Source organism: Nannobrachium achirus, assembly GCF_963921795.1.
Source record: "Nannobrachium achirus genome assembly, chromosome: 10".
Lineage (NCBI taxonomy): Eukaryota > Metazoa > Chordata > Actinopteri > Myctophiformes > Myctophidae > Nannobrachium > Nannobrachium achirus.
In genome coordinates, this window is record NC_137819.1 from 32,062,678 (window position 1) to 32,081,186 (window position 18,509).

At 47.6% G+C, this 18,509-nt stretch overlaps 2 protein-coding genes across 2 annotated transcripts in view; one reads left to right on the top strand and one right to left on the bottom strand.

The window, feature by feature from the left end:
* The window catches only part of trappc9 (trafficking protein particle complex subunit 9), a gene marked incomplete at its 3' end in the record, with an annotated part of 422,586 nt that extends 404,435 nt beyond the window's left edge, over nucleotides 1–18,151 (top strand). Inside the window, exons 23-24 of the mRNA XM_080735848.1 lie at nucleotides 16,370–16,593; nucleotides 17,972–18,151. Of these exons, the coding sequence (XP_080591974.1) occupies nucleotides 16,370–16,593; nucleotides 17,972–18,151 (404 nt within the window). The remainder of the gene's footprint in view (nucleotides 1–16,369; nucleotides 16,594–17,971) is intronic.
* On the bottom strand, nucleotides 734–6,112 carry LOC308292491 (focadhesin-like; the record flags this gene model as incomplete). Its single annotated transcript, XM_080734833.1, has 1 exon — nucleotides 734–6,112. One exon carries the CDS (start codon nucleotides 6,110–6,112, stop codon nucleotides 734–736), a length of 5,379 nt encoding a protein of 1,792 aa, XP_080590959.1.
* Nucleotides 18,152–18,509: the final 358 nt, after the last annotated feature.

The window sequence follows — 18,509 nt, forward strand, 5'->3', positions numbered from 1 at the left end:
TTAGTAGTTTTGATTTGTTTTTGAAGCAGGTTTGTTGTTATAATTGTTGTTTTTAAGGCTTAGTTTTAATTTACAATTTAGGCATTTAGCAGATGCTCTTAATTCAAAGCGACTTACAATAAGCAAGGTAATAAATCAATACATCAACATCAATACATCAAATGCATAGAAATATCAATCTAGACAAAAATAGCGTAGACCGTTTTAGTATTATTGCTATTGTAATACGTGGAGGTATGAGGTGAGATTCAAAAGGGTGCGCTTGTAGATTTGCCTTTTAGCTTTGGAATATCTTTTACATTTTGGACAGGGTGAGGGCATGTATGTGTGGGTGTAGAAATATTGGTAGATGGAATTCATATGAGCTACAGTATTACAGACAATGACTTACATAAACTATAGTAAGTAACTGGTATCTGTGTCATGTCAGATTTTAGTATTGCCTATTATAGCAGTACATGTACATGTACACGTTTGCTGCAGTCACATGAACATTTTAGAAAAATCCTGTGTGTGAGAACTACTTATTTGGCCTCATGTCTTAATGGGTTATGGCTATAAAAGTGTGTTAAAGCACTTTTCGGGGTAAATAGCCAATCTACAAACTCACAACGCGTTGCAACGCATAGTCAGATTTTCAATGGATCGACGGAACTACTATAATGGATGAATAATGTTGCAAGTGGCCCCAGGTTGGGAATGGCTGCAGCAGGCTGTGGTTGTTTTCACCAGGCTACCAGCCGCAAGCTCTCGTCCACACTGCTTTCTTCTTGAACTCTGCACAGGACTTGAGGGCCAGCAGGGAGGCTCTGATTGAGGTGATGGATGTCGCTGACAAGCAGTCCTCTGGGCTTTCTGCCATGCTGAAGAGCCAGTCTATGAACTGAGACTCAATGGGAGACGTTTTGGCCGTCTTGTTAGACTGGCCACTCCAGGGTTCTGTAGCGAGCAGCTGTGGGAGACTGTGAGGCAGTCCTAACAGACAGAGGGACAGGGAGTCGGCGTCAGGTTTACAGGGGAACCAGCGGGCTCTGGTGCCCAGGAGGAGATGCATGGAGTGGTCTCCCCATGCGGCCACCGCTCCCGCAAACACCTGGAGCAGGAAGTCTGTGGCCTGTGTGGTGTTGCACTTAACGGTCGTGGCACCATAGACAATGTTTCGGATGTGGCCCATCAACTCCAATAACCACTCCATGCGCTCGGAGACCCCTGTGTTGGTTCCGGTGGCCAGACGGCATTGGTAGAAGGTGTGGAGGAGGAGCCAGCCCACTCGTCGGCTGGGCCAACCACGGAGCACAGCGGCGATGACATCGTTAAGGCGTAGGAGGGGCACTCTGCCCTGGGAGATGAGGTAGGTCAGAACGAAGCAGCCCTTCTCCATGGCGGTCTCTGTGAGCTGTGTGATCCGGCCCACGTCGTCGTCTGGTAAGGCAGACAGACATTTGGCGACTCCTTCATACAGTTCCACGTGGCTGTCCTGTATGTGGTCGGGCAGCAGGGTGAAGATCTTCTCTGCAGTGGAGCGGAGGATGTCCCAGCAGTGTCTGGGTGGGTTGGGCAGTGCCATGGCTTGCTCCAGGCCCCTGAGGAGGGCCACGCTGAGGGCCCGATGCTGACCCTGCAGCTCCTCCTGGAAGTGCTGCACGCCCAGTGTCACCACAAACACCTGGAGCTTGTCCTCCGCCACGTGTCTCATCCACGTGGCCAGCGTCTCGTACAGACGGCCCCGCGTCTCATAGCTAAGGCTGTGGACAAGGGGAGGGGAGAGCCACGAGCCCAGGAAGAGAGATGCACTCTGGGACGTCTGAACTTGGCTTGCCGCCAGCACCATGCACTGATGCTGCGTGTCCTGTCCAAAGTTGAGCCTCATGAGAGGTGAAAGGGTGGAGCTCCAGTTGACTGGCGGGTACTGGAAACTGGCCCCCACTGATGCCAGGGACGCCAGGGCAGTGTTCACCGCCCCTGGTGGGGCAAATTCTGGACCTTTTTTCCCTGCCTCTGCGACATAGTCGATGATAGCTCTCATGACGCTCTTCTCCGGAAGGTAACTGAAGTTCTGAGGAACTGCTGTGTGGCTACGACTGCAGGTCATATGGGCCAAATGCAGATGTCCCATCAGACAGGCACTGTTGGACTGCAGCCTAATGGCTCCTGAGAATGTTATGATTTCTGTTAAGGACCTAATGACCTCGTTCAGCCTGCCTTGCTGCTGGGACGACTGATCTGCTTCAGTCTTCAGCTGCATTATGTAGCTCTCAGATCCCACCAGAGCTACCAGGCCATTGACGGCGGCCAGGCGCTGCATGTTGGGACAGCCCTCAGCCAACAGGATCTTTATCCAAGCGGCCTGCAGACAAGGGTGGAAGTCCTCTGCTTTCCCGTGACCACAGGCAACCAGGCCATGGACCACCAACCCCAGAGCCAGGGAGAAGCCTGGGCTCTGCTGGTTGTCCTCGGTCATGCTGCGCAGTGTGTTCACCACGTCCTCTGCCTTGGTGGAGTCAACAAGCCCTCCACTGAAGGCTGACACGGCCACGCACGCCACAGAGTAGGCCAACACCTCCCGTAGCATGAGTCCCTGTCCACTGCTGTCCTGTAGGCTGGCTAGCAGCTTGTCCAGTGTGAGGGCCACGCGGCCCCTGTGTTCAGCATGCCCGTTGCCGCACAGGGCCCCCAGTACCAGCCCCAAGCCCAGGACGCAGCCCGCTTTGTATTCCAGGCTGGAGTCGAAGGAGCAGGACTCCAGACTATCCAAACAACTCATGAGGAGGTCAGCGTCCTTCTGAGCTGAAGCCTCACTGAGGCGTTCCTGATGCAGTCTGGAGAGCAGCATGCCCAGGGCCAGACCAGAGTGGAACTGGACACCCTGGGAGTCGTCAGCAGTCGGTTGGCCGGGCAGGCCAGCCTGCAGCGTAGCCAACACCTCCGCCACACCGTCCCTGTGCCAGCTGACCAGCAGGGGTACCACCAGGGACAGTGCCAGGGCGGCGCAGGAGCGGGCGATGGTGCTCGCCGTGTTCTCGCCTGAGTAGGACCGATGTTGGAACCATGGGAATACTTGTCCTCTGGTTTTGTAGCTGCTGCTGACGATACTCAGCAGGGTGTCCAACACCATGGACAACCAGCTGGATGTGGGGAGGATCTCCGGTCCCACCCCCAGACTGCCGTCTGTTTCCAGTGGGAGGTTGCTCTCGTATTTTGTCAGGACGGCAGCCAGTCCACTCAGGGCCAGGATGGAGTTGCCCTGCGCCACTGGACTGTCCTTTGCAGCGGACTTCATGACATCAGTCAACTGGTCTCTGGCCCAAAGCCAGGCACAGTGGTGTTTGTACTGCAGGTCCTCAGGGCTCTCCTTGCCTTCTTGCTTCTGCATTTCGAGCTCACCACGTCGACCCTGTAGGACGGCATGAAAAGCTCTGTCCATGAAGCCCCGCCATGCCTGGGGCAGCAGTAGAGCACCATGCCACTCTGATGGCTGAATGTTCACTTCATGAATGAGGGCTGCCAGTGTCTGCTGGTAGCTGCGGCTGCGGCTGAAGAGGAAGCGTGGGATTGGTCTGCAGTCATGGTCGGTCTGCATAGGCAGCTCGTAGGTGAGAAGGAGTCCAGCTGCAAGTCCAGGCTTGAGCCCAGGTTGTTTGTTTTTCTCATACATCTTCAGCAGGAATGTTGGGATTCCTGCCACAGTTTTCCCCTGATCGGAACGCAGGTTCGCCCCTCTCAGGGCGGTGTGGTACACCCCACGAGGCATCTGTTCCATCTCCTGCCTCACCAGTGATGTTAGGAACACCTCCAAAGCTGGTAGGACAGGGGACAAGGTGAGGGTCAGAAGCTTAATATACGATGAACCGGGGACAGACAGGTCCTCTTCTTTGTCTTTCCTATGCTCATCCTCCTCTTCTTTGTCTTCAGGATGCTTTGCCACCGGCCTGGCCGGCTCCGGGAGATGCAACACTGTGTGTGAAACATCAGGGAACGCTGACAGTGCTCTGTAGCCACAGCTAGCCACCTCACACTCCTTGCTTAGAGCGTAGCTCCAGAGAAGGCTGACCACCTCCTCTCTCAGATTCTCATACTCCTCGCTCTTAGCGCTTAGCTGGGGCACCAGGGCCAGGAGCTCGGCTACAGCCTTGACAAGCAGGGGCCTCGAATCACAGCTCAGCTTGGGCCCCAGGGCCCTCCATGTTGAGACGATGTCCACTACCTCTGCCCGGCAGAGCTGCTGCAGTCCTTGCAGGGCCAGGGTGGCGGGGCTGGCGAGGTGAGGTTCATTGCACTGGTTCAGAGTGTGCGTTATGGCTGCCAGCATGTCCGCTCCATGCAGGTAGGGCCTCTCAGTGCAGATATCCCTGATACAAGCAGCCCTGGCCAGGAGGTGCTCCCACTGCGTGTCCCTCCCCACCACCACACTCCACTTCTCCTGCTGCCCCAGCAGCACACGCTGGAGCTCCGGGTATATGCGGTCATGTTTCACCCACAGTGCGGTCATGAGGCGCATCGTCAAGGCCCTCAGCTTGGGGGCGCTAGCCAGCATCTGGAGAATGTGCAGGACCTGGGGGACACACAGCTTGTGCGTGCCGAGGTTTGGCAAGGAGGAGAGTACAGCGTGGGACACGTCCGGGTCGATCTCCTTCCCCAGTCTGAACAACAGAACGGGCAGGAGAGACAGTACCTGGGAGGGGTCCTTCAGTGCTATGGCCTGTGCTGTGTCAAGGGCCAGCTTACAGACACCTGCACGGCTGCTGATGATGAGATGGGCCACGATAAGGCTGAGGGCCTTTGGGGGGAGCTGGCTGGAGGACAGGGCCGAGGTGACTGACAGTAGCCACTCGCTGGCTGCAGATTCGTCATCCACCACCCTCCGCAACACATGTATGGCCACCTGTACGTGGCTGTACCACGGACTGAGAGGGGCAAGGAGCCCCACACCGGCCCGAGAGGTCTGGTGTGAGGGCTTCTGGGCACTGCAGAGCAAGCTGTGGGCTAGGGTGAGGTTGCGGTTGTGGGTCCGGGGATCCGCCAGGGGCTCCGTGAGGGCGGAGCAGGCCTTTAGCTGTAGGAGGGGGAGTACCAGTATAGGGGCGGCCCAGAGACACTGCTCCGCCTCCTCAGGGACCAGACTTTGTGCCAGAGTGAGCAGGCCGGTCTGCTGAGGGGCTGACGCCTCCAGTAAGAGAAGAGACAATCCAGTCAGCAGCTCCTCTACCGGCAGGTCCTCTTTACAGCTGGGTAGGAGTTGCTGCAGCAGGTTGACCAGAGGGCTGCAGTTACCATTCAACTTCAGGCTGATCTGACACGCACAGAGCAGCTGCAGGGCCAGACGGGCTCGTTCTCCCCGCCAGCTCTCGCCACGTGCCCCCACCATGAAGGGCAGCAACGTCTGCAGGTATACATGAAGCTCCAGCAGTGCCTCCACGCTGTCAACCCGCATGCATGGAACCATCTGGTAGAGACAGTGCAGCAGGCGCTCAGACACCTGCGAGAGGCTCTTTCCTTCTGCACACCCGTTTCCGGGCAGCAGCACCCTGAGGAGGCCAAGGCGGAAGAGGGCATGCTGGGCTTGCTGCTGAGGCTGACAGTACACATAGTGCAGGAAGGGTGCCAGCATGTCCACGTAGGCTGGCTCATCCTTCTCCACAGCTTGTTGGATGTAGTCATCAATTTCCAGCAGCAGGCTGGGCCAGCAATCCGCCCGGTTCTCCAGCGCCGTGATGTAGGGATGGGGGCTGCCTCTGATGGAGTACGGACAGGTGCATGTGGCTCCGGTGTCTCTCTGCCGCTCCGCCTGCATCTGCAGCATTCTGCCAATGACCCTGATCAGCCCCTGGACGTTTCCGGCCGAGGGCAGGAGGTTGAGGGCGCTGCTGAGGACGTGCTGGAGTTCGGCGTGGCCTTGCCCCACCAGCAGGACCAGGGCGTCGCAGCAGGCGGAACGGACCGGAGCACAGTCACTGCAGCACTGCTCCCACAGAGCCTCCATGGCTGCACCGTGAGAGGAGATGCTTCCATTTTGACCCTTTTCTTTTAGTACGGCGGCCAAAAGGCTTCTCACAGTCTGGGCTTGTATGATGGCGCTGGGAAAGTCAATACGTGCCTTCAGACTCTCACTCATTCTATCTTGGTCTTTTCTGACTCAAACCCATGAAGACTGTGAAGGTCAAGAGTGTCAGACTTCACTGACCAAAAGTGCAACTGAGCACCGAATCCCTCGCAAACTGGATAACTCCCAAGATTATTGAATAGTGCCATGAGGTGTGGTCAGTCTATGGCGACGTTCATCTATGACGTATCTGTGAATGTACTCCATATTTGGGCACTGTTTCAGTACTGTTGTCAGTACCCGTTGTCAAGAGTAGTTGTAGGCAAGTATTTGACATCAGCTGTGACACACCAACTTTGCTGAAAGACGCATGCATGGATATGCAGGATATATGTATCCTATCTCACCTCCTTATAATTTGGCTCAGATTATAAAAAGGTAAGATAGCGTTCTAGATGTCAGATGGATTCTGAATGGCTGTCGATGCTTCTATCCTTTCATAAAATCACGCTGAAAGTGATCCAAACAATATCGTCCACGACTTTAGTTGTTGTTTCAGTTGTGGTGTGGACAATGTCATCAATGTGAGTTAGAACGACATATTTATAAATATCGGCATCTTTATTGTGCTTGGTGTGATGGCGATACAAAGTTGTTCCTTTGTATCAGTGTTAATCACTATTTTTATGACCCCCAATCCTCAGCGTTCATTTAAATGTCAGAGTTACAGATCCGTAAGGGTCCATTTGGTTCCTAACTATCAATCATTAAACCGGGGACCTCCTGGAACTCCCTCAAGGACCCCAGGGGGACGTCCCCAGACCCCATGTTGAGAACCACTGTTTTAAGGTTTTAAATGAACTAGGTTCCCTGGAGCGCACGTTAAATACTATGATCACTAGAATGATTTGTGAAACACGTTGCTTTACATAATACACATTTCATGCTTATGCGTTCCAGAGAGTTTTGTGGTGGTGGAAGCACGGAGAGGTGCGTAGTATCACATGCCGAAGGTGCGATTAGTGTTTAACGGATGATGGAGGAGCGTGTTCACTCCCACTACCCCATATTTATTTATGAGTGAATGTTAATGAACCCTATTGACAGCCGTTTGGATCACCGCCAAAATGACTTTTTCCCTATAATTTACTCACGCCATGGAGCATTGAATTCAAGGGGATCATGTGTTCTAGTTTTTTGTCGCATTCCTGATCAAATATGCTAAAACAGAAATTGTATTTGTTTGCCTTTTAGACTTTTTAAACAACAAATTTCACAGGGTAGATATGAAAAATAGAAAGAAAAAGGAAAATAAAGAAATGAGAGACAATTAGACATACCAATCACCAAGCTAAGCCAAAACCGGGCATGGCTTTGAGCATGTTATACTTTCTCAAATATGGTAAATAATAGGTAAATTCAACAGATGAATTTAAACAGACAGATCTAAACGATTCTGATGATGATCTGAGATAATTGTGATGATCTGAGATAATTGCGATGATCTCAGATAATTGCGATTATGTAATCATTGTGAAAGCTAGGGCCTAGCGGACACTGTTGTACGATGAAGCAGAAAACAAGCTAGAGAGATATAGAGGCACGTTTCATTCCCGAACCACAGCTTGATCTGTGTGTCTTTTCACAGCGAGAGGGGGGCGATCGGGAGGTGGGTTGGTCGGGGGCGTCGCTCTCTTTCACACGCCGGGGGGCCAGAGTGTGTGTGTGTTGGGGGGGGGGGGGGGGGGGGGGGCTTTGGTTGCTGTGGTGACGACTGCTTGCCGCAGCGCTGGTTACCTCTTTCTTCTGCAGAGTCAGACTTCACCAAGCCAGCCAGCTGGGGTGGGTGTGTCTGTGTGTGTATAGATTGGGGTCCCAGAGAGAAACAATTGCATCTGATGAGGTTGCATCTGATGAGGGTCCGTGGCCCTATTGCAGTGGTTGTCAACCAGTGGTCCGGGGACCACCAGTGGTCCTTGGGTGCCATGGCATTGGTCCGACATCTCATTGTTCCTACATCCCATTAGTCAGAACCTAACCCAAACCCTAACCCTAACCTCAGCAAAACTATGCCTAAACCTAACCCTAAAACCTAACCCTAACTAGATTAGGACTAAGGAGATTTCTGACTTATGGGCAGTCCCTGGTCCTTGATGGGGTTCCACGTTAGCCTCGTACCCGCCCTCTTCCGGAAACCATTTCATTTGTTTCTCGCAAGAGAAATCCTACTGGATTACTGAAATTGGTCGTTTACTAGGCTAATTCCACGTGGTAGTTGAGTTGGTAACTGTACTGAAAGTTCTTAAAAGGGGTGAAATAATAGTCTAAGAAAAAAGTTTTAGACAAAGTTTACTGAATAGTGGAAAAAATGCAAACAAAGAAAAAGTTACAAAAATGGCTTTTGGTTTACAGCAGCGTTAGCTGGACGGCTCTTGCACAATCATCACAACAACACAGTTGCAAGCGGAAGTATAGTTTTCCCGGCTTATTCAGGTTGTCACATCACACAATGTGAAAACGTAACTTCCTGTTGCTCTCTTCACAGTAAAACGTCTAAGTGGTTCCAAGTAAAACAAATATATTGCAACAAATCCAATAAACGTGCATGCATTGAATGTGTTTTTAACTGTAAATAGCATTTCTTTTTAACTGTTTACTATTTATTAACTCAATGTTTTTATCACAAATGAATTTATACTTTTTAACCACAAATCAACATGATTATGAAATAAATCACAACAGTAACCAAAGGGACCCTTATAGATCTTTAATTCTTGTGAGCGCATTTGGTTTCATTTTACGCTCTCAAGAGTTACATTATTGTTAAACATCTGCATTACTTAATTCACCAGACGTTTACTCAAATGGAGAATGCAGAAGAACTGTGATTTTGAGAAACGTTTGGCTGTCCGATGGTACCAACATCAATACAGCATGGAATCGGGGACAAAGTCTTATCCAACGATAACAAAATATTCGTACGTTTTGGCTCTGTGAGGCTGAATCTCATCAAATGGTGGTCAGTGGCTCAAATGCCAAATAAATAATGGACCTTGATGTGAAAATGGTTGAAATCCACTGCCCTAAAACTTTAGTTACTAGTTATTTTGCAGATATAAATCATAATTTTATAAAACATACATAAACCAGCTTTAGCCCTATTTTATACCTTTTTCTTTTTTGCCTTTTCATATTTTTACTCAAGTACATTTTGAATTCCGGACTTTTACTTATAGTATTTCTGTATTGCAGTATTGATATTTTTACTTAAGTAATAAATGTCAGTACTTTTTCCACCACTGTCTACCTGTTGATTCAGCAGCAACATGGTGTTGCAGCAGCAGTAAAGGAGACAGCTGTTGCAGCTGCTTGTTGTTGCACTACTGGTTTTATATTTACCTATTCATGCTCTCTCACTTACACACTCTTACCAAGCAGCCAATCTGCCGACATTTACCTTCCTGTGTGTTTTGTGGCCTGTTTTATTAGTGGCGTTAGCATTTATTTATTAGTGGCGTTTATTAGTGGCGTAATTCCTCTTAACTCATTCGTAGTTTACGGCCGTAGAGCCCGAAGATTTTTCTATGTCTTTCACTGCCGGCTTCTCCTACCTGTTAACTGGGGCACTCCCATCGTGCGTGATCGGACACTGCTATGCATCGTGTGTTTGCGTATTCCATCAGCTTCTCAAATCCGTTGAAATTTTTTCAATTGATCAATAAGTTCTCCGTCTGTAAGCCGCGGAGTTTATACAGAAAGCTAACGGGCCAAAATAGACGACGGACCATCAGCTTCCGGTCTATGGCTCAATGATAAGTGGTCCGCTCAATAATGTGTCCGTGTAGAAACCGATCACGGAGCATTAGTTCCGGCCTATTTTAGTTCCGCTTCGATAAAAAAATGTGTTTTAATTAAAGCTTATTAAATCTCCGGGTTCTACGGGCATGGCAGAGAAGGAGTACAAAGGGGTATTTTTTTGGCAGCAAAATTGTTAACAAGACCCAGTGCTCCTCTACTGCTGCCAACTTCTCTCCCATCTGCACTGCTCTGTTACTGCTCTCTCTCTCTCTCTCTCTCTCTCTCTCTCTCTCTCTCTCTCTCTCTCTCTCTCTCTCACACACACACACTCACACACACACACACACACACGTTATTAAAGGAATTATAGGTAACGTTAAGACTATTAAAAAATATACAGTATATGTATAAACATTTTTAGCAGTCATTTCCCTTCATCAGCAACTATATTATTGTGCTGGGGTGTTTCCTTGCAGAAAGACACATCCCCTGGCTGTATTTCTGTTCTGTTCCACTAGAAACAGTGGAAGGACGTTTTTGTCAGGGGGAGCTCAGGCGGAGCTCTTAATTGCTCCCTTTGAACTTCATAGGGGTTGTGCACTAAGATAATTGATTGGTCCATAAAAGTGTCAAGTCCTCGTTAGTGATCTCTCTAATCAATGAAAGCAGGAAAGACAACTACTTGTTTGATGCCTGTCATAGAGGGGAGGGGGAGGGGAGAATGTTTTTGTGTACACACAAGCTTGCATATTTTCCTTTAAGTTGTGGGATCAACTTAAGGATCTCATTAATAAGTCGTGGTCACACCATATCATATGCCTATATTAGGCTATATACTGTATAAACACATTTCCCTGTAGGGGCTCTGTGTTCATGTCCCCACAAGTATATACTGTATAAGATAATTTGAGAACAGAATTTGCCTCGCTTGTTGCATACTTCTCCCACCACTGTACGACAGTCCATTTCAGCTCGCAGTCCCCTTCTGGGAGACGCAGAGATGCCCAGGAGAGAGCTGTTGAGATGCCACGTTCTGTCCACTCTGGGCCACTCCTTGGTTCTATAAGGGTCATGAATCAGAATCAGTGCCCATTATTTATTTAAAAGTTAGAAATTTGTTTTGTCAGTTGGTGGTGGTGATTGCAATCATATGGTCGGGTAGCATTTAAGAATGACTTCCTGTTTTTTTTAAGTATATTTAAATGACACGAGTCACACGACTGACGTTTGTTAATAATTTATTTTTTCCACGCTGATGATTCTGCTCTCCCAATAGCACGAACAGCATTCCATTATGGAGAGCTTTTTCATGCGTGTGGATTGTCAGGGGCAGGGGTCTTTTTCAGGCTTTGGTTGAGAGAGAGATAAAGCAGGGAATTAAGCCCACACCATATAATGTTTAAAATCATGTTGCAAAAATTCATAGATTTCATGAATAGCTTCATAGACTTGTTTGACAGCACTATCGTCAGTGTACGTTGGATTCATGTTTATGCGTGTTTTCAGACATTTTAACCACTTAAAACTCTCAATACTTAGTAAACATGATCTTTCACTCTGTACCTTAGTCTGCTCTATCTTCCCTCTCTTTGCCAAAAATAGCCGATCTACAAGCTCACACCGCCTCGCAACGTGAGGCGCTGTGAGCTTGTGGATCTGCCCTTTTTGGCGGGAGTTCTCCTCAGAATATAGATGCTAGGGTTCCAAGTGGTTTCATGTAAAAATAAAAGATCCTATCACACAAAGATTTGGCGCCCTGCCGTTAGTAACTCTGAGGACCCCCTAGGGGTCCCATGGACCCCCTGTTGAAGACCCCTGCTAGATTGTAACTAATTGCTCTTTTTACTCAGGACGGGATGGGAGACACACAATCTTATGTTAAAATTGCCTTGTGGATGGACGTTGGACATCACAAAAGTAACATCCCATTGGCCAATAAATGTCACAACAAAATGTCACAAAAGAATGTCACAAACTCATGTCAGGTATAGAAGAAACACTATCTTATATTGAAATTGCTTTATGTGTGTGGACGGTGGACATCACAAATGCAACATCCCGGATTCGATTGGCAAAAACAATGTCTCAAGAAATGTCACCAAAAAAGAAAGTAACAAATCAGAAGCGGCTTGAAAAATCGAGATGTGAAAGCCCCGTGGTAGCCCTTATAAATTCAAAAGTGTCTTTGGAAAAGGAACCTTTTGCATGTATGTTTTTTAAGAAAAACGTGTTTTATGATTTGTGGGTTATTTGCAATTCCAATCAACCAGCTAACAGGATGCTATCCTGTGTAACACCTTGTTTGTGAAGGATGGACTGTCTGCACGCAACTGGAGGCTTGTCTGGAATGAATTATGTTGCCATTAACATTTTTTATCTCCGTCATACTAACGGGAAAAGAAGAAGAAGAAGTAGAAAAAATAAAACACGCCAACATCTTTTCCGCATGCTCATAACAATTGAGATAACATGCACATAGCATGGCTAATTTCATGCAGTCTGATTTGCATTAATTAAAAAGTGTTTTTTTTTTCAAATTGGAGTGTTTGCCTGCAGTCTTAAGGCTGATTAATACTACCCTCATTAAATGCATCCGTTTTTAAACGATGTAACTGTACAGGGCTGTGTGCCTACTGTATATATTCTTGTACGGCTGCACTAATTGTTCATTGGTTATCAAAGTGTGGTCTGGGGCCCCCCTTGGGTCCTTGAGGGGGTTCCAGGGTGTGGTCCCCAGCTAAATGATTGATAGTTATAGGAACCAAATGGACCCTTATGGGTCCGGTAACTCTGAGAGTGTACAAATGGAACCACTCTCAGAGTTTTAAGGGGGTCCGTGGCCTACTGCGTAGTGAACTGGGGGTTCTCGAAGTTTTAGAACGACCGCTCTGGTTAGCTGCTCAATCAAGGCCTGTGTGGGTGGTGATGCGCTGTGCACGAAACCGGAGGAGCTGGAAGCACCCCGATTTATGGCAAATGTTTACACCATCGGTGGTGTGTGTGTGTGTGTGTGTGTGTGTGTGTGTGTGTGTGTGTGTGTGTGTGTGTGTGTGTGTGTGTGTGTGTGTGTGTGTGTGTGTGTGTGTGTGTGTGTGTGTGTGTGTGTGTGTGTGTGTGTGTGTGTGTGTGTGTGTGTGTGTGTGTGTGTGTGTGGCCGTGCGTGCCTGTGCGTCTGTGTGGTCGGTCTTGAATTCCTTCATGTCACTTTGGACGAGAAAAGGAATTTATCCTCCCGTTTTAGAGCCAGTAAACGTAGTCAACCTATAATTTGCACATCTCCTAGCAACAAGACTTTGAAGACACTAAATATAACTACAGTACATGGTAAACTGTCACATTAGGCTCAGACCTGCTGGCTATGATAGCTGTGTGTGTGTGTGTGTGTGTGTGTGTGTGTGTGTGTGTGTGTGTGTGTGCGTGTACGCATGTGTTTGCGTGCGTGTGTGTTTGTGCGTGCATGCTTGTATTACTACTTTTACCAGTAAGACTCCCTAATTGGGAGATAAGCGACCGTCAGGTCGCATACACAAACTTTAGAAGGCAATGGTAGCCAATCAGGAAGGAATATGGGAAATGGGACAGATCCATGTTGATGACATGACTTTAGAGATACTGTGTACCGCTTTGCGTGATTTTAGGGCAAAATCTGTAGGAGCACTAGTGTCCAAAAATGTGTTTAGCAAAAATCGGCCTGATGGTGGCGATAGAAGAGGGCCATGTGAGAAATGAGGGGGGTTTGGCATGGATCGGGGCAACGGTGGCGGAGATATGAGTAGGGCAAAAGTGTGACGTGACGGACGGACAGACAGACAGACAGACAGACAGACAGACAGACAGACAGACAGACAGACAGACAGACAGACACACTGACTGACAGACTGACAGCCGGTGGAGCTTGTAATCTACATAGGTTATTAAATTGATACATATCCTTGTCAGGATTCTCAGGAACAACATTCAGAAATTACAAATAATGGGTTCATATCAACGACCAGACATGCTATATCTGGTTACTATTGCGGGATGGTGCAGGTTTTTGATCTTAATTATTTGACCTCCCGTTCCTGCACTTATAAAAATAAAATAAAAATCCACTCCAAAAATGCGAAATGTTTGTGTGGAGTCCTGTGGTGGTAAGAACCATGGGATCAGACTCTCAATACAGGCCTCTGGTCCTCAGTGTAAATTTGATTTTGGGTTGAAAAAAGGAACTGGGACAGAAACCTGCTCAGTGAGGAATAGGGCTTATATGGTTAACCACTTAAATTATCTACTCTCAGTAGAACAGACCTGAGTTACAACTACATTCGGACAGTTTTCCCATCCCATCAAATGTCTTCGCCGATCAGCTCACACCCATCGGTTATATTTTGTTCCCTTTCCCCAGAATTTGGATGCATGGGCTTCAACGAATACAAGAACGCTCGCCCAAAACCAATGAAGAATACAAGAACCGCAGGGGGGGGGGGGGGGGGGGAGCAGTCCGCGGGGAAAAGAATTGGCGTCCCTCAATCACGGAAAAAAATACACTAATATAATGCTCTGAGGGACTCCGCTCAACTGTGTGTGAAGCAGCAGACATGAACCTCCACTCTACCCTCCTCTCTCTCTCTCTGTCTCCTCTCCCAGCCCTCTTTGGACATTCAGCGTCTCTCTGTGTCTGCCTGCCACCCTGTCCCCCCGTCGTCCTATCATCATCACCACCACCACGCTCACTCAACACACCTTCAGCGCTCAACGCAGACCTGCTCCTTTCAGCGGGCTGTCACTGCACGCCCCGCCTCCTCCTTATAGCGCTGACTGCTGCTGTTTTATCAACAGAAAGCATACCGTAGGAGAGAGGGTGTCTGTGTGTGTGCGTGCGTGTGTGCGTGCGTGTGTGCGTGCGTGCGTGCGTGCGTGCGTGTGCACGTGTGCATCAGAGAGAGAGCTGGTTGTTCCAAAGCCATATGGTTGTTGTCTTGCGATCCTCTGTAGACCCTCTCAGCTGTGACATCCGTTAAGCACACATGATCATGGACTCATCAGCCTTGGCGGAGCTGTGTGTGTGTGTGTGTGTGTTTTTTTTTATACTTTAGTGGAGTTCTACCCCACTGCTTCTCAGAGACAAATGTTGTACTTTTTACTCCTCTACAAATAGGCTATTTGAAAACTTTAGTTACTAGTTACTTCAGCCCAATTTAAACTTGGGCTATTTCAAAAAAGCCGATCTACAAGCTCACAAGGTGTCTCATTGTGACGTGTTGTGAGCTTGTGGATCAGCTATTTTAAAAGGATGTTTGCACATGTTCTACACTTGAAAACTTTGCAAAGTGACTACTTTTACTTTTGGTGCTTTAGGTATATTTTGATGCCAATACTTTTGTAGTTTCACTCAAGTAAATTTTGAATACCAGACTTTTGCTTTTAACAGAGTATATCTACATAGTGGTATTAATACCACTATGTAGATATGTATGTATAGGTTGTAAAGCGCTGAGGAGAAAGGCATAGGCATAAATGCAGTCCATTTATCAGTCCATTTATCTTCCCCCAGGGACCAGGAGAGCAGAGAGAGAGAGAGACACGCGAACAGTCACTTCGGCGGTCGATCTCTATATCAGTGATATAGAGATCCCTCCCTAAATAATCCTATTTGAACGGGGCATTACATGTTCGCATCCACAAATTATTATCCATGCATATCATAAATGCTTATCATGACATGTAATACATTCTCAATTTAGATTTTAACATCTTTGACAATCAAACAATGATGTACAAAAAAAAGAGAAAATTGAAAAAAAAAACAAAAAAAAAACATACATACTGTAGACCTCCATTACCAAAAGAACAAAACACAATGAAGCCATGGACTTTATTTCCATTGCGGTCCTTTTATATGTTTGTACGTGTGAGTTATGTAAATGAGGAGTGAATGAGTGAGCTGAATGTTCCAGTCTCTGTGAGAAGAGGCGTGGGTGTGCTTCCATGCGTGGGGGCGGGGTGAGGTACATATAGGGAATAATTAACGCCGATACAAACTCCAAACCCGTGAAAGCCATCTCTATAAAAAGGAAGAAGCTAAAACAGTGATCACGTCCAACTTCCATTCAGCCAGCTCTTCATCTAATTGGTCCATGCTCGTTATAAGATGGCACCATTTCAGTCCATTCAGTCTGTGTCTCAGAGGAGAAACCTGCCTACCCCGTGACATCATCGGTATAGGCAAGATAGGTCAGACATTTCAAACAAAGACTGCAACCTTTTATCTTGAATTTTTTGTTGCTTCTATTTCTATATGTCTACGAGGCGAGCATTTGTCACTATTTTGAGTTACATGAACCATGTGATCGGTGCTGACCCAGACCAATTATATGAAGATGAGGTTGAAAATGTGTTAAATGCTCGTGTTATGTGAGGACTTAAAGGGTATCAAAAGAGCAAATAGACTTAAGGTCTGCATGTAACCCAAATTAAGCCTCTCTCTCTCTCTCTCTCTCTCTCTCTCTCTCTCTCTCTCTCTCTCTCTCTCTCCCTCTCCCTCTCCAGACGTGCAGGTGAACGGGGAGCCGTGTGACTGTGATGTCATCGCAGACTGCAGGGTGGGCGAGCCGGTGACGCTGGAGGTGAAGCTGACCAACCGCAGCAAGGTGGCGGTGGGGCCCTTCGCCCTGACCGTGGTCCCCTACCAGGACTACCAGAACGGCACGCAGAACTACGACCTGCAGGACGCCGTCACCTTCATCGGCTCCAACACCTTCTACATCGACACGGTCAGTGTGGGGTCTCTAAGTACTCGCATCTTTAACTTGAAGAGGTGGTGCCATAGTTTTGTACTTTTTCTGTTTTGTATGTGTCTATGGAGTTACATTACTCTAATAGACCACCGGGTGGGGTTATAATGTGTACTTTTGCCTTCCCTGTGCACTCCACCACTTTTCAACCTATCTTCAAGGTCCTCACTAATGTTCATGATAAAATATCAAAAAAAAAATCTACTCAGTTTGGGTCTCATAGGAGAGCTGTGGGTGGGTCAAATCCTTCTACCGGTGACATCATCAATGGGAAATGCAAGCTAGTAGAAACGGCAGGCTTTCTATTCCTGAAAAAGTTGCAATGTTAAAGTGGAAGCCATTGTTCTCGTGATAATAAAAATCTAAATATTTTTTTTCAAAAATATTATTATTATTTTTTTTGTCAAACGATGATGTCACCGGTAGAAGGATTTGACAGCTCTCCTATGAGACCCAGACTGAATAGAAAATAATTGTGATATTTTATTATGAACATTAGTGAGGACCTATAATATGAAGACAGGTTGAAAAGTGGTGAACTACTCCTTTAAGCCTCTGAGTCAAAAGTTTTGGCTTAGCAATTCTATTATCGATTCTCTTGAGAGACGAGAATCATGTTGTTGAAATCAAATCAAATCACTGGCACATACATACAGTAATCGTCTCTGTCGGGTGTAAACCTCATGATTATGTCCAACTGTTGCTTTTCAGCATTCAAAACCTCAAAAGTAGCAGATCTACATGCTCTAAATGTGTCACTTCGCACTGCGCTTCGAGCTGGCAAGTCTGCTACTTTTAATGCTTTTACTCATTGAGCAGTAGAGGATGCATGTCAACTGTATCACACAGAATTGTGACCATGTGTAGGCAACAGTTCCTCCTGGGGTAACGTTATTCCATATGTCACCTGTTTCAATGTAACGCTACATTCGCTAAAGTCTGCATGTTTACTTGCCCTGAGATGGTTTACATTTTCTTAGCCTAGGAGCGGCTGATATCCCATAGGGGGACCTTGTCTGGAGGTATGATAATAAACTTATGTTTCTATGTCAGTATGTGCTCAAACCTTTTCATGTGAAGGACCCCCAACATAACGGACCCCCATTTCAAAATATTTAGTTCCAGGGACCCACCCCCAGAAGCAAACTTTGAGTTACAAATGTGAGCTTGTATATCTGCTATTTTTCAATAAGCTAAAGTATAAAATAATTAAGGCCCCTCCACCTTGGGCCCTATGCAACTCAGTCCCACTTTTCCCCCCCTTGTAACGCCCCTGCCTAAACGTATTGTATTGTATTGTGTTTGTCCCTGGTTGCAGGTTCTAAAGGTATTGTATTGTGTTTGTCCCTGGTCTCAGGTCAGTCCTAAAGCAGACTGGGGTTGCGTGGGAGCGCTGCTCTTCCTCCACACTGGAGACTTCTACCTGAACATCAAGTTCCAGGACGACAGCGCAGGACGAGAGCTTCCCCTGGCCTGGTTCGCTCTGCCCAGCGTGCACATCAAGACCATGGACACACCCTTACAGGCCGGGGCCTAGGGGGGGCGCTAGACATGGCATTTCTGGGCATGGAGAAAGGATTTATAGGCTGAGGACTTAGAAGAGGTGGGTTGGGGGGGGGGGGGGGGTCTGTACACAATCCTAGTCCAGTGGTTCTCAAATGTTTTCATTTCTCAAAGACCGTTACTCTGAGATTGTACAAAATGGAACCAAATGGAACCTTTCGGCAGGGGTTCTCAAACCTTTTCAAGACTAAGGACCCCCAAATTGATATGTTTTTGGGTTGCGGGACCCCCCATCTGAAAATGATTTGTGCCAGCAGCCCCTATAAGAGAAGGTTTACATTACATTACAACATTACACTGCTTGAGTGGTGGAACACTGTCTCCTATGCGTG